At 31.8% G+C, this 16575-nt stretch overlaps 1 protein-coding gene across 1 annotated transcript; it reads right to left on the reverse strand.

Moving 5' to 3' along the window:
* Positions 1-3243: 3243 nt before the first annotated feature.
* LOC143048829 (uncharacterized) lies at positions 3244-16063 on the reverse strand. The gene is made up of 6 exons (XM_076222698.1): positions 16021-16063; positions 14905-15018; positions 14168-14281; positions 10953-11066; positions 10410-10523; positions 3244-7191 (listed from the first exon to the last, which is right to left on the reverse strand). The coding sequence occupies exons 1-6, from the start codon at positions 16061-16063 to the stop codon at positions 6635-6637; spliced, it is 1056 nt and encodes a 351-aa protein (XP_076078813.1). The 3' UTR covers positions 3244-6634.
* Positions 16064-16575: the final 512 nt, after the last annotated feature.

Consider the following 16575-nt stretch of genomic DNA (forward strand, 5'->3'; position numbering starts at 1 on the left):
TCGTAAAAATTAAAATCGCATTTAAGTCTAAAATTACAAAATCGCAATAATAAATGCACGCAATAATTTCTGAATTTACAGTAGTATTGAGATTGGATATCTTGACTTAAGTGGTTTTATGCATATCAGCTCAGGTGTGTCACGTCGTACATCCTCCCCAACAATGGGTACTAGATCGGAAAAGTTGTCTATTGTCTATCTACTCTGACATTTCAATTTTGTAGCCATGTTAACTGCACGTCTTACATTTGAAATTGTTATGACATTATTTTTGTAGTTTAGGCCTTTTTTGCAGCATATTTTGCCAACTGGTCCGCTATCTTATTTCTGACTATATGAGCAGGGCCTGGGATTCAAGATAGTGTTGTTAATATGTCGTTTTTCAAAGAGTCTCCTCATGCTTTCTCTGTTTTTGAAGATTTCCAGTTTAGAATCAAGATACCTACAGCGTTCTAGCTATCTGATAGTATTTTGACCGCAGATAACTAGTCTTTGATTGTTTATGCAGCGTTACAGATCCATTAGTTATAGCCTACATGCTTGAAAAAGTAAGAAAGCTGCTGATCCGGGCTTGTACGTAGGCGGTATATAGCAGCTTCTTATGACTATTTCGTTTTTGTTGATTCTCTATCAAAGTCATCTCTGTGTTGATCTGTTCTACTAGTTTCTTTATATGTTCTGTGTTGATTGTCAAATATCGGATCTTAATTTTCAACAATTAATGGTAGCACTGAGCAATGTTTTGTGTTCCTGGACATCTTTTTGTAGGTTTTCCAAAAGTCTTTAAATCAGATTAATTATCCTGATTTTTCTGGTTTACATGCTATTCATTCTGTTCTTCTTGTGCCTCTTCGTTTGCTTAACCAAAAGAGAGACCAAGGATACCAAAGGGAAATTCAAACTCATTAGTCGAAGAGACACTGGCAACGCCATGGATAGAAAGAAAAAGACAAACAGACACACATAGAGAACCAAAGACTGAGAAACACGAACCTCACCAAAACTTGGGAAGATTTCAGGTCGGAAGGCTAAGCAGAGCCTGCTCCACATGTAACAACGTCGTGTTGCTCGTGTAAGTACAAACCCGGTGATATGTCTAATTCTGTTGTTCACATTCGGGAGAAAGGAACGAGATTGTAGTTACGTTTGTTCGTCGCCATCTGTGAAACAGATATTCCAAAACGGTCAACCATTTCGTGATGACGTCCGTGACATTTACGAGGGAATGATTTCAGCTTCACTATTTTGAACTCTTGGTTGAATAGCTTCCTTGTTAGCATCAACCCCTATCAAGGAAATCATGATAGAAAACATATGCTCTTGAATAGTGTATCAACTTGGAGATAGATACTTCGTATGCAGGTGATGCTGGAATGTTGCTATACATATAAATGAAAAGTTCCCAATTGGGTAGCTGTAAAAATCATTTGTAGTAAAGTTTTGTTTTGAACCTACCCTCATTGTTAATTTGTAGATGTTAGTCAAGATATGAAGCAGACAGCAATTACCACGATCAGTTTAACACCAGTGAGAGATAAAGTCACCAATGCGGGTATTTTTAAGACTTTCCACTTTGAATTCTCCTTGGAGTTCAGTATTTTTGTGATTTTACTTTTTACATGTAAATAAAGGCAACAGTAGTATACCGCTGTTCAAAACTCGTAAATCTGGACAAAAAACAAAATTAGGGTAACAAACTAAAACTGATGGAAACGCATTAAATATAAGAGGAGAACAACGACACAAGATTAAAATGTTACATACATAGAAACGGACTAAGCATTATACAAAATCCGATGAGAATAACAAATATAACATCAACACCAAATACATGAATTTGGGATAGAAAAGTACCGTGACACGTCGTATAGTAATGTGAATTCACACACAAATATAAGAGAAAACAAACGACACAACGGAAACACAACGTTAGAATGTTACACACACAGATACGAACTATAATATAACAATGGCCATTTTCCTGACTTGGTACAGGACATTTTTAAAGATAAAAATGGTGGGTTGAACCTGGTTTTGTGGCATGCCAAACCTCGCACTTTAATTGCAATGTTAAATATAACATTGAAATGACAACATAATAATACAGGACTACAATACAAATAAATAGGAGAACATATTAGACAAAGAAACACATGATTAATAGATAACAAAAGGCATCAGGTTTAAAATTCAATACGCCAAAAACGCGCCTCGTCCACACACAACTCACCAGTGACGCCCAGATATAAAAGATCGAAAGTGAAAAAAAGTACAAAGTTGTACAGCACTGAAGATCAAAAGTTGAAAAAGGTTGTGTCAAATACGGCTATGTTTTATGCTTGGGATAAGAATATCCTTATTATTTAGAACAATTTATGCTATGCAAACAGTAAATTTTATCAAATGGATATAAAAGATATACATAATGAAACTGAAGTATTAACTAATTACAGAAAACAAAACCCGAATACATAATGCAAAGACCAACACAGAAAAATAGACACACCCGACTTAGTCCAGGCCTCAACGCAAAAAATCATAAAAATGACGTCACATACGAAGTGGTGAAAAGGCACATTTGAATTTCTGAAACATCACAAAAATGACGTCACATTTGAAAAATTGTATATCAAAAGTAAGATAGAATTAGGATTGATTTAAGATAATCACTCGAAATTATCATTTAAACTTCAAATGGTAAATTGCCACAATAATTGTATCCATTTACAACACAGATAGAACATGCACAATGTGATCAGCGAAGAATCAGAGTACTAAATTTCCACTGTTTACCCGTTAGGAGCACCGGAGTTCTACCCTGGTTGACGATGGAGTTCGTCTTGTTCAGTTTTACGTTTCTAATGTAATGTTTTGAAAACGTCTGCTTCATTTTTTTTCATTTTTTGTCGTTTTTTCCATGGCGTTTTCAGTTTTTTCTTCGACATGCGTATTGAAAGTCCCACTTAATTAATTATTTTATTCCATAGAATATTGATACAAACTGACCTTGTACAAATAGAACCACTTCACCGTATCATCATAGAAAAACTTACAATGGACTTGTTGGGGATTGCCACCTATGAATAAGCAGGTAAGTTAACTCATATTTTAAAATGATTTTATACTGAAGCTGACAACTGCCTAAAATATCTTAATATATTACTTTTATATCTTTCCAACACGGTCAGCATGTTTTCCATTGACGAGAGCAGCAATCAGGGTAAATAATAACTAACGAATATCAGTAAGCAAAATTTATTATAATTACAAACAAAATCCATCCATATTTATAATTTTGTTATTTTTGTTATTTTTTTTTATAGTTTTTTTTTCAGTAGTCAGGCTTTTATAATTCCTGTACATCACCACCTGACTATGATTTTAAGGGGTTTGGTATATAAAACAAAAAAATTGAATAATTGATTAATAATAATAAAGAGTAAATAAATGTACAAAGTAGACAAAAAAAAAAAGGAAAAAAATATACAGCAATTGCTTTTTTATATACAAATTTATACAAAATCTTTCCATAGAGGTGTAATACCACCAAATCATAGTACGTCACATCTGGTTGCATACGAAAAGGGGTAGAAAAAATATTCCCTTGAATTTGAGAGCTGTATGAAATTAATCCTACATTTCATTGCAGTAAAAAAAAATCTGAGTCCTAAACATATATCTTGGGTGGTTCAGTTTTTTTTTATTCGGTGTTTCAATAAAATAGTTTGAAAAATTGAAGTTACATGGTCACTAAAGATTGTAAACATGAAAGGAAGGTATGGACATTTGATTGATGTACTACACGTGCTGATTTTTATCTTATATAAGATGAAATGTTATGTGAAATTTTATCTGTAGTACTGGACAGGATAAAAAGTTACTGATACCCAGTAGTTCTTTATTTGAAACAAAGATAGATTCTGCTAATTTTTTTAAAAATTGCAAATTTAACATAGACTAAAAGGGAAAAATAATGGTGGTATTACACCTAGATATTATGTAAGTACACAATGTATCAATCGAAAATTGAATGGAAATATAGAACAATATACAAATACACTACTAGATGCATTTTACAACATAATATAAAAGGAGTCGTTAACGGTAATGACAGGACTCTGAACAGAATAGAGCATTTTCATTGACAAACAAGGTTAGTATACACTCTAGACATAAATAAAACATATCTGTTGAAAGCAACTAACAGCAGTTTGTTTTACAAAATTGAATGTTCTATACAACATGTAAAACTAACCCCACATGTCTGCTATTCTGACAACAAAGGAATAATAATAATGCTTGCCACTAATACAGCAATAACTGTTGATCCTCATTGATATATGATTTCTTGTCGACATCGAGATTGGTTCGTGTTTCTTAATCTTAAGTTTTCTATGGGGTGGACTGATGTTTAAGTAACAACAAATCCGGGTGAAAAACTAAAAACATAGAAAACACATCAACTATAAGAGGAAAACAATGGAACAACAGAAACACTAAACTACAACAAATGCAAAGGCCGACATCCAAAGAAACGAGCTGTCTGATAACAACTGTCATATTCATGACTTGGTACAGGACAATATAAGAAAAATGATTGGTCTAAACTCGGTTTTATGGCTAGCCAAACCTCCCGCTTATATGGCAATGTTAAAAAAACGTTAACACGTACAGTTGTCATATCGCAAATTTTGGTATTTAATTGCAGCTTTGCCATCGTCAATTAATAGAAATGTTGAATTATATTTAAAAACGTATTACATACTATTTGCCTTATCATTTATACTAATAAACAGAACAAACAAAAATCAATGTGTGATAAACTTCCATACAATACATATCTGACCATGATTACATAAATACGCACTAGATTGTTTAGATACAGCTGTATGCAATTATTTGAAAAACTTATAAAAATTCAAATTAATTGACATTCTGATAGATATTAGAAGATGTGGCATGAGTGCCAATGAGACAAGTCACAATCTGTAAAAGTAAACCATTATAGGTCAAAGTACGGTCTTCAACATAGAGCCTTTTCTCACACCGAACAGCAAGCTATAAAGGGCCCCCAAAATGACTAGTGTAAAACCATTCAAAACGGGAAAACCATCGGTCTAATCTATATAAAAAACGAAAAACGAGAAACACTTATGAACCACATCAACAAACGACAACTACTAAACATCCGGTTCCTGACTTCGGACAGGTGCAGCGAGTTTAGACGTTTTAATAGGTAACAAGCTTCATCCTTATCTGAAACAATAGTGTAACATCACAAGATAGAAAGACACAATATAAAATATCAATTGAAATGTCTTAACTCAATCAAAAGACATATAAACACAATTGAACATAAATACATTTGATCTATGATACAATGCAAATACAAAATCAATAAAATAAGATGTTAAACCATTTCAGAAAGAAAACCTTTAACCTTGAACAAAATGACGCCAAAGAGATTAATTTCCACAGGTAAATGAAAATAATTCTGTTGTAAGGTATACTGGTATGGAGAACAATAATAATAAAAATAAATAATTTTGTTGTTCATGGCACGGGAACAGAAGTGAAAATTTATAGTCATAACAAACACGTATCAAAGCTGGTATATATTAAAAATAATGAGACGAGATATAAACTAAATAAGTAAACATTAAATAACAAAAAGCATTACAAATTGTACCAACAGGCCATAATTAACATACAAAATGTGTAGGAGAATATTGAATGACATGAAGTGCATGTTTATGTTTTAATCTTTTTACGTTCTACTTTACGCGACCAGTTTCGATTTCTGTTTTCTAGATTAACACAATAAAAGTTATGATATGCATCAGAAGCTAGTTGCTTGATTAAACTTCATGAAAAATGACCAAAGCCAAAAAAGGTGACAATAAAGGGATTATTTGTGGGTTGAAAACACAGTTATTATTTCGTAGTGCATTTCTTTTAGACAAAAAGCGCAAATTAAAAAAATCATACGTGCTCTATCCTAAAAAGATTTTTTTACAGTGTAGTCTACTACTTTATGGACAAATTAATTAACATTGTCGAACAGTCTATCGGCTCTAACTCAAAATATGAACAATTCTTTGTTAAGGGGGTTTGTAATTCAGTTTGACAGCTTCAGGCATACCTATTTTTGACCTTTTCAAACTGGACCAAAACACTTTTTTACGTAAAAATGTATCCTCCAATTTTGTTAGACAAGTAAGTTCACTCCCTACTTACTATTTTTTTTATACATAAAATATAAATGAATAAATTTGGAAGGTATGTGAAAAACAATTTGCACGTTATACACTGTCCACATTAAGGACTCTATTAGTAGACAACGAAAATCAAAGGACGATAACTGTGTTCCCGGAACAACTGTACCTGATCACTTTGAGCTCTATGATGAGAAAGGACCTAAAATTAATATCTACATTCATCTAAGGACAACTTCACTAGGTGGAGTTTGAACCATACATCTTAATTATTCCGAAATTTATCAAAAGAGAATGACATACAATACAGCAGTACCTAAGCTTGTCTTATGAGGCGAAGGACACAGGGGACTAATAGTCTCCACCAGTTGTGCCGACCAGTTGATATCGAAAATGAAAATAACACTTTACATTTGTTTTTAGATGGGTTCATCTTTGATTTCTAATGACTGTTCACTGATGCATCTGGCATATATATGGGATTCCTCTCGTCTATTAGATTCCAAAGGTTCATATAAATTTGTATAGGTCCTATTCTCTTCTAATGTATCACTGTTTTCATTAGACTCCTCATGAATGTTTTCTGGATGCTGCGGTGCAGGTAGCAATGCCTGGTATGGATTTAGATAACCATCGCTTATTAATCGAATTCCATTTGATGACTCGCTTGAGTTATCATCATCAGAAAGAGCAGGTTGTTCGGATGGTGATGCGACGAAATCTGACATTTCAAGCTCGTTAATATCTGCGTATTCGTGATCACCCCCTCTTTCCGTCGAAATATGTCGGCTCATTTCAACATTACGGTTTTCCAGGGCTGCACGGTTATCTGTATTTCGGTCAATTTCTACATTTCGGGTAATGTTTGCTTTTTTACATTTCCTATGTATAACAAAGCAAACAACACCGCAAACGAGAGCAAGAAAAAAGCCAGATCCACACGAAATAACAATTATAACTTCTGTATTTATTATACCTACAAAGGAATAAAAACATATTATTAAACAATTTGATTGTAATCTGTATTTTACTTTGCTATTTTCGATTTAATATTTATGGCGACAAAAGTTTGGAATCATCCCATTAAGGGCCATGTCCACTATCCAATGAAATCTTTAACTGGATTTCAGTATGCTTACTATTGATTACTAAATCTTTGATTATTGTTCTGCATAATATATATGAATAACGTCCAGCAAGTGTTTTCTTATCATTCAATATCCAGACATTACCGTTAACATTCCTCAGATTAGCAAAGCAGTAATGATCTAGTGTATAATGTATAATAAATCGTTAGACGATAAGGCATTTGACAAATATAACAGTAAAATGATCAATTTATTATTAATAGCGAGTAAAAATCGTATTCACTTGAATGAAAGTTTGAGCAAAAAGACATATCTAAATTCAAAAAGATTAGGACAATAAGTAATTGATACCGCACAGGAATGTATAAAAAAATGCGCTCTATATAAGGACACAATTTTTCACAAAAAATCATAACTTGGAAACAAGTTAATATCACGTTAAGGTAGAATTTCTGGCGTGTTTAAACTTGTTGTTTCCAAGTTATTATTTTTTGTGAAAAATTGTAAAAAACATGTACAGTACATATCTTATTAATTTCTAACTATATAAATTCAAAATATACTGTATACTTTAGAAGATAAATAATTTGATATATCATGTTATCTTATCATATCTATATAGGCAACAGTAGTATACCGCTGTCCGAAATTCATAAATCGATTGAGAAAAAAACAAATCCGGGTTACAAACTAAAACTGAGGGAAACACTATATACGATATATTATCTCGCCAATAAAATATCTTGTTTTATCTACAAGATATCTTATTTTGTCTATAATATATCTTATTTTATTAATACGATATCCTGTTTTATCTATAAGAAGTCCTGTTTTTTCTATAAGATATCCTATTTTATCTAAAAGATATCTTAGTATATTCATAAGATATCTTAGTATATTCATAAGATAAGATATTAGTTTATTAGATGTCGTCTTTTATCACGAGTTGGTTCACCGTTATGGACTATCCGTTTCACAGATGATAGGGGATATGTTTGAAATGTCGGAACTACAATCCCGTTCCCTTTTTCCAAATGTGACATACCGAATAAGAATTATTACCGGGTGTGTACTAACATGAGCAACATGACGGGTGCCACATGTGGAGCATGATCTGCTAGCCCTTTTGGAGCACCTGGGATCACCACAGTTTATAGGGGGTTTCGTGTTGCTCAGTCTTTATTTATTTTTTTGCTGTGTTTAATGTACTGTTGTTTGTTTTGTTTCTTTTTTAATTATGGCGTTGTCAATTTATTTTCGACTTACGAGTTTGAATGTCCCTTTGGTATATTTTGCCTATCTTTCATTTATAAGAAATATCATTGGTTTAACAGATACCTTACATGTTTTGTGAGATTTCAACCCTCCCCTATACCTCTAGCCAATGAAAAATAAACACACACACACAACAATAAGCACAGTAAAACTCAGTTTAAAGAAGTCCGAGTCCGATGTCAGAATAAGTAACAAAAGAAACTAAGCAAAAGGACGATGACACATAAATTAACAAAGGACTACTAGCAGTTAATTGCATGCCAGCTTCAGACCACATTAAACTGATTTAAAGATTATGTTTTCATCATATAAGAATCAAGCAAATCTCTCCCGTTAGGGGTTTAGTATCATACCATCATAAAATATATGAGAAGAACATAACCCGTATCATGCCAACAACTGGTTTTAGAATAAATTTGTTTATTTCCAATGTAATGACCCTATGAGTGAATCAATATTTATTAACAAATATGCAATCTTTGATGCATTTTTGCGCCTGCCCAAAGCCCGGAGCCTCTGGCCTTTGTTATGTTTTTTTTTTAAATTTTAGTTCAATCATATGTTTTGGAGTTTAGTGTGACCTCCATTTTGATTAAACTAGTACACATTATTGTTAAGGGACCAGCTGAAACCCGCCTTCTGGAAGCAAGATTTTCTCGATGCGATGCAGACCCATTGGTTGCCCTCAGTGGTTTCCTGTTATTTGGTTGGGTTGTTGTCTCTTTGACACATTCCCCATTTCAATTCTCAATTTTATCTTTTTCAGTTTATTAGATACCTTATTTAGTGTGTATATACATACATGTATATATTGTATTGCTATGAGTTACAATTTATGACAAAAATCAGCAAAGACCCATCGAAACAACATCTGATACACACATTTAATAATACTTTTAGATATTTGGATGATATTTTAGCTCTCAGCAATGACGACTTCAGTATGTATAATAAAGAAATTTATCCTGTTGAACTTACTTTAAATAAGGCTAATACAAACAATGACCACTGCCTTTTCTTCGATCTTGATATATATATCATTTACGGAAAGCTTAATACTAAAATTTATGATAAAAGAGATGATTTCTCATTTCCTATCGTTAATTATCCATTTTTAGATGGTGACGTTCCCTTGTCACCATCTTACGGTGTTTACATATCTCAACTTGTACGATTTGCTCGTGTATGTAACAATGTTTAAGATTTTAACGAGAGAAATTTATGTATTACTGAAAAATTATTACATCAGGGTTTTCGATATCACAAACTAGTCAAAACATTTACTAAATTTTATCATCATTCGTAAATATAGCTCAACATGAAGACTTCTTATACGTTCAGGTATTTCCCATCCAATATTTTATGGAAATATTCTTTATAAAGCACAAAAATGTCAGTATTCACCTCAGAAGCTAACAAAACCTTTAAATAGACTAATGAAGAAGGGATATAGTTACGATACTGTTGTCAGGTCATTAAAGATTGCATATTTTGGCGTTAATATTGATTCACTTTTAGGGTCTTTGCATCGGAACTAAACACATTTATTATTAATAAACCAGTTGTTGGCATGACACGGGTTATGTTCTTCTCATATATGTTATGATAGTATGATACTAATCCACTTACAGGGAGAATTGTGCCTGATATTCATATGATGAAGAAATAATTTTTAATCAGTTTAATTGAGGTCCGGAGCTGGCATGGCAGTAAACAGCTAGTAGTCTGATGTTATTTATGTATTATTGTCATTTTGTTTATTTTCCTTGGTTACATCACTAAAAGTCAAATATTGACATTAAGACATTTTGAACTTAATTTGACATCATACCTATTTCACAGTTCTTTCCCTTGTAACCTGGGGCACACGTGCAGCTGTAATCATTCACTTTATCATTACATGTAGCGCCGTGCTTGCATGGATTTGGCAGACATTCATTTATATCTGAAATTAGTATTCCACGCGAACAAACTATCAGAAATCACAGTTTATAATAATTCAACAAAGCCAAATACTTATTGTTTTTAACTATTTTTAAAACAAGGCACGTCTTAAATTCTTGAATACTTAAAATCGACCTGTACGTCATTTAACAAAAAAACTTTTCACCGAGCAATCATCTGAGAGGCATAATCTTGCACAATACTAGTATATCAAGGGAGTTTGAAGTTTCATTAGTAGTCAATTGATATACAATTTTAAAAATCGTTTAAACTTTTGCACATGGTAAAAAAATGAATTCCAATTATAGGTTTTATTGTCCACCAAGTCTATTTTCTTTTGTATTTCATTCTTTTTCAAAAAAAACCAATTACAAAGACTAAAAGTAAAATATTGACATTGAGGCATTTTCAGTTTAATCTGACACCATACCTATTTCACAGTTCTTTCCCTTGTAACCTGGGGGACACGTGCAGCTGTAATCGTTCACTTTATCATTACATGTAGCGCCGTGCTTGCATGGATTTGGCAGACATTCATTTATATCTGAAATATATATACCACATGTCTAAAAGTTAAAAAAATACAGTTTATAACTATACAAAAAAGTTAAACGCTTATTTGTGATCAAACTTTGAAAAAAAATAATGCTTGTTCCTCTTCTGAAATCTTTAACAATCGACCTGTTCGTCATATCAAAGACACTCATGACAGAAATATCAGTCGGGAGGTATGATATTGCACAATATTTTAAAGGAGTTTTGAGTTCCAATAGTTGTCAATTGATCAGCAGTTTAGAAAATTACAGTTTTAGTTGAACAAAAAAACGCATTCATGAATTTATAAATAATATACTTCATTGCATAATCATGACAATGAGGCAATTTATGTAAAATCTTAAAGCTTATGTGAGAGCTCTAGCTGCACCCTGGGTTATTTTCACATGACTCAAGTTGAACATAATGTAACAAAAATCCTGTATTTTGATGTATAAAGTCAGAACAATTTAAAAGAAAATACAAAAAGGCAAGGAATAAATTTAATTACATAATGAAAGTTCTCATAAGTAGTCATAGTGGATATACATACGATACCAATACATTATTGTTTACTTGCACTAGTACGTTCAAACGTTATAATGCAAATAAATGCGTTAAATTGAGGAACCTTTTTTCAAATACCACATGTATTAAGAGACCACTTTTGCCTTCTCCCTTGAGTAGTCTCTTAAAACAGGTTTGACTGAATATTTTAAATATTATTGTTTTAAACATATAAAGCTGAGTACTGGTTCGTAGTCTATTTGACAGAATTAATCTCAATTTTACTAATGAGTGACGACCGAATGTTTTATTCATTATAGTTCGTTAAAAAAAATTATGTTTTTTCTCTGAATAACGGATTATGTACCAGTGATTTTTCTGTTATAGAAAATACTATTAATTGGAAGATTGTTGATGATCAAATGCACTTGATGAATCAATTGTTGGAAAAGCCAATCTTGATAATGATATTACCTGTTTCACAGTTCTTCCCTTCGTAACCTGGTTCGCAGACACACGTGTAACCATTCACTTCATTCATGCATGATGCTCCGTGTTTACAAGGGTTTGGTTTACATTCGTTGATATCTGTAATAAACGGATAATATTTGTCTAAGTTAATGTAATAATAATTATATTCGAAGAAAACAGTTTTCCAAGACTAAAAGTCTAATATTGACATGAAGACATTTTGAACTTAATCTGACATCATACCTATTTCACAATTCTTTCCTTTGTAACCTGGGGGACACGTGCATCTGTAATCATTCACTTTATCATTACATGTAGCGCCGTGCTTGCATGGATTTGACAGACATTCATCTATATCTGAAATCAGTATTCCACGTGAACAAACTATCAGAAATCACAGTTTATAATAATTCAACAAAGCCAAATACTTATTGTTTTTAACTATTTTTAAAACAAGGCACGTTTTCAATTCTTGAATACTTAAAAGCGACCTGTACGTCATTTAAAAAAAAACTTTTCACCGAGCAATCATCTGAGAGGCATAATCTTGCACAGTACTAGTATATCAAGGGAGTTTGAAGTTTTATTAGTAGTCAATTGATATACAATTTTAAAAATCGTTTAAACTTTTGCACATTGTAAAAAAATGAATTCCAATTATAGGTTTTATTGTCCACCAAGTCTATTTTCTTTTGTATTTCATTCTTTTTCAAAGAAAACCAATTACAAAGACTAAAAGTAAAATATTGACCTTTTAGACATTTTGAGTTTAATCTGACACCATACCTATTTCACAGTTCTTTCCCTTGTAACCTGGGGGACACGTGCAGCTGTAATCGTTCACTTTATCATTACATGTAGCGCCGTGCTTACATGGATTTGGCAGACAATCATTTATATCTGAAATATATATACCACATGTCTAAAAGTAAAAAAAAATACAGTTTATAACTATACAACAAAGTTAAACGCTTATTTTGTGATCAAACCTTAAAAAAAAATAATGTTTGTTCCTCTTCTGGAATCTTTAACAATCGACCTGTTCGTCATATCAAAGACACTCATAACAGAATATCAGTCAGGAGGTATGATATTGCACAATATTCTAAAGGAGTTTAGAGTTCCAATAGTTGTCAATTGATCTGCAGTTTAGAAAATTACAGTTTTAGTTGAACAAAAAAACGCATTCATGAATTTATAAATAATATACTTCATTGCATAATCATGACAATGAGGCAATTTATGTACAATCTTAAAGCTTATGTGAGAGCTCTAGCTGCACCCTGGGTTATTTTCACATGACTCAAGTTGAACATAATGTAACAAAAATCCTGTATTGTGATGTATAAAGTCAGAACAATTTAAAAGAAAAATACAAAAAGGCAAGGAATAAATTTAATTACATAATGAAAGTTCTCATAATTAGTCATAGTGGATATACATACGATACCAATACATTATTGTTTACTTGCACTAGTACGTTCAAACGTTATAATGCAAATAAATGCGTTAAATTTGGGAACCTTTTTTCAAAGACCACATGTATTAAGAGACCACGTTTGCCTTCTCCCTTGAGTAGTCTCTTAATACAGGTTTGACTGAATATTTTAAATATTATTGTTTTAAACATATAAAGCTGAGTACTGGTTCGTAGTCTATTTTTCAGAACAACACAAGTTCGAAATTCTTAAATAATTAAAATCGACCTGAAGTTCATATAATGTGATTCCTGATAAAAAGGTCATCAGGAATAAAAATGTCTCACAAGATACTCAAACTTTTGGAGGTTCAATAATATACCATGTACTGTCCACTAAACACAAACAAAAGTATTGAAATTTTTATAGCATAGTTTCAAAGAGGTCTATTTATTTCATGGTAATAATGTTTACATTTACATTATTCTTAGAAAGGTAACATATCTCCGTCTTGAACTGTCCGACTCATCTTTAAAATTTGGTTATATTGGAGGTCATTTTGGTTTTAATACACTCTAATACCATTAATTATTATAAAGATTTTTCGAATATGTCGATCTCGAATAAAAAAGTATTTGTCAAAATTAAAAAATATTAACGTCCCAAATATTTAGATTATGTAGCGATTATAGCAAAACAAACACCATGCATATACCTGTATCGCAGTGCTGTCCTGTGTAACCAATTTGACAGATACACACGTAGCCATTAACTTTATCTTTACATGTGGCACCGTTCTTGCATTGATGTAGAAGACAATTATCTATATCTGAAACGAAAAGGATAACAAATCAATATCGTTTGCCTGAAGAAATAACTCTCTGTGTAAGTATAAAAGGCAAAAGCGTTTACCTTTGTCTATAAAATGTTCCTTTTGGATCCCCTTAAGTATCATCTGCTTTTTATTCATTATGTGTGTTTAGAAAAATAGATTTACTACACTTGGATAATATCTTTTCATAACGACATTTACGTTTTCATCTGACACCATACCTATTTCACAGTTCTTTCCTTTGTAACCTGGGGGATACGAGCAGCTGTAGTAATCGCTCACTTTATCCTTACATGTAGCGCCGTGCTTCAATTCTCGAATACTTAAAAGCGACCTGTACGTCATTGAAAAAAATTACTTTTCACCGAGCAATCATCTGAGAGGCATAATCTTGCACAATACTAGTATATCAAGGGAGTTTGAAGTTTCAATAGTAGTCAATTGATATACAATTTTAAAATTCGTTAAAATTTTTGCGCAAGGTATTCCACATTCGGATTTTATTGTCCCCTTAGTTTATTTTCTTTTGTAGTTCATTATTTTTTGAAGAAAACAGATTTCAAAACCTGAAAGTAAAATATTGACCTTTTAGACATTTTGAGTTTAATCTGACATCATACCTATTTCACAGTTCTTTCCTTTGTAACCTGGGGCACACGTGCATCTGTAATCGTTCACTTTATCATTACATGTAGCGCCGTGCTTGCATGGATTTGGCAGACAATCATTTATATCTGAAACATGTATACCACATGAACAAACTATCAGAAATTACAGTTTATATATCCAACAAAGCCCAAAAAAACTTATTTGAAATCAACTTTTTTTAAAACACAGCTTGTCTTGAATTGTCGAATACTTTAAATACACCTGTACGTCATTTAAAAGAATCTTTTCATCTTCCTCTAAGAGGCATAATTTGCACAATACTAGTATATTAAGGAAGTTCAAAGTTTCAATAGTAATCAATTGATATACAATTTTAAAAATCGTTTAAACTTAAACCAGTATTTATTTGTTTACAGGGCAACTGAAGGACGCCTCCGGGTGCGAGAATTTCTAGTTGCATTGCAGACCTGTTGGTGACCTTCTGCTGTTGTCTGCTCTATGGTCGGGTTGTTGTCTCTTTGGCACATTCCCCATTTCCATTCTCAAGTTTATATATTCATATATTTGTTTAAAATAAAAATAAAAATGTAATTGCATTATAACATTTGATCAGACTAAAAAATTAATAAATAAGATATCGTATCACTTGAATAACATCTAATTAATTTATAAGAATATTTTTATTTATGGTTTAAATAGATATCATATTTGATTTAAAAGATACCTTACTGTTAAATATCTTATTCATTTAATTTAGCTATCTTTATTTAAAACGATATTTGATTAACTTTATAAGATATCTGATTAACTGTATAAGATATCGATTTAACTTTTTAAGATATCTGATTAACATTATATGATATCTGATTAACTTTAAAAGACATCTGATTAACTTTTTAAGATATCTGATTAACTTTTTAAGATATCTGATTAACTTTATAATATATCTGATTAACTTTATACATCTGATTAACTTTATAAGATATCTTATCAACTCGGTTAGATATCTGATTAATTTGGTTAGATATCTGATTAACTTTATAAGATATCCGGTTAACTTTTTCATGTGCGGGTTTTGCAGAGCAGAAGACTGTAAAATAAAGATGTAAAAACTGTAGAGAATTTACCTGTGTGGATATAAGGACTTTTCACTTGCTGAAGCGGAATCATGTGGGGCCTTTCAGGGTTGCCATATTTATTTGTTTGACAAACATAGCTTCATGCTGCATATCTTTGTTTTCATTCTACAGTGACATTTTTTCTTTGTTTTTATTTCAAAAATAAGCTGTATTAGATATACTACCTTTGCAGTTGGTGAAGTTATGATCAATGAGCGGTTTGTTGTTACACGAAGCAGTGAACACATTCAAATTTCGCAGAAATTCCTTGAACTTTTTTAGTTCACATTTTGAGCAGTCCAGTGGATTTCCGCCTAAGTACCTGTTGATACAAACAATAAAAATGTAATGTAACTTGAATCTATTTGAAGCAAAAACAAAACTTAGTTCCTCTTATACCATATAAACAAAATAAAACAATGTCGGTTTCAATTATTGATGAATTGTTATATCGATATTTTGTGTAGTTTGTCCTTTTGATTTTGATTGGTACTTAATTCATTCTGGTGTGTTAAATTATAATTAATTGTTACGGTCTTTGAATAAACCCTTGAAAACTGCGGA

This window comes from Mytilus galloprovincialis, chromosome 10 (genome assembly GCF_965363235.1).
Source record: "Mytilus galloprovincialis chromosome 10, xbMytGall1.hap1.1, whole genome shotgun sequence".
NCBI lineage: Eukaryota > Metazoa > Mollusca > Bivalvia > Mytilida > Mytilidae > Mytilus > Mytilus galloprovincialis.

Excerpts from the sequence above, each read along its gene's own strand:
- LOC143048829 (XM_076222698.1), bottom strand. The coding sequence starts at position 16,063 with ATGATTCCGCTTCAGCAAGTGAAAAGTCCTTATATCCACACAG. Across the intron at positions 15,019-16,020 it reads AAGTCCTTATATCCACACAG|ATATAAATGATTGTCTGCCA; the intron begins GTAAATTCTCTA and ends TACATGTTTCAG. Across the intron at positions 14,282-14,904 it reads AGGAAAGAACTGTGAAATAG|ATATAGATAATTGTCTTCTA; the intron begins GTATGATGTCAG and ends TTTTCGTTTCAG.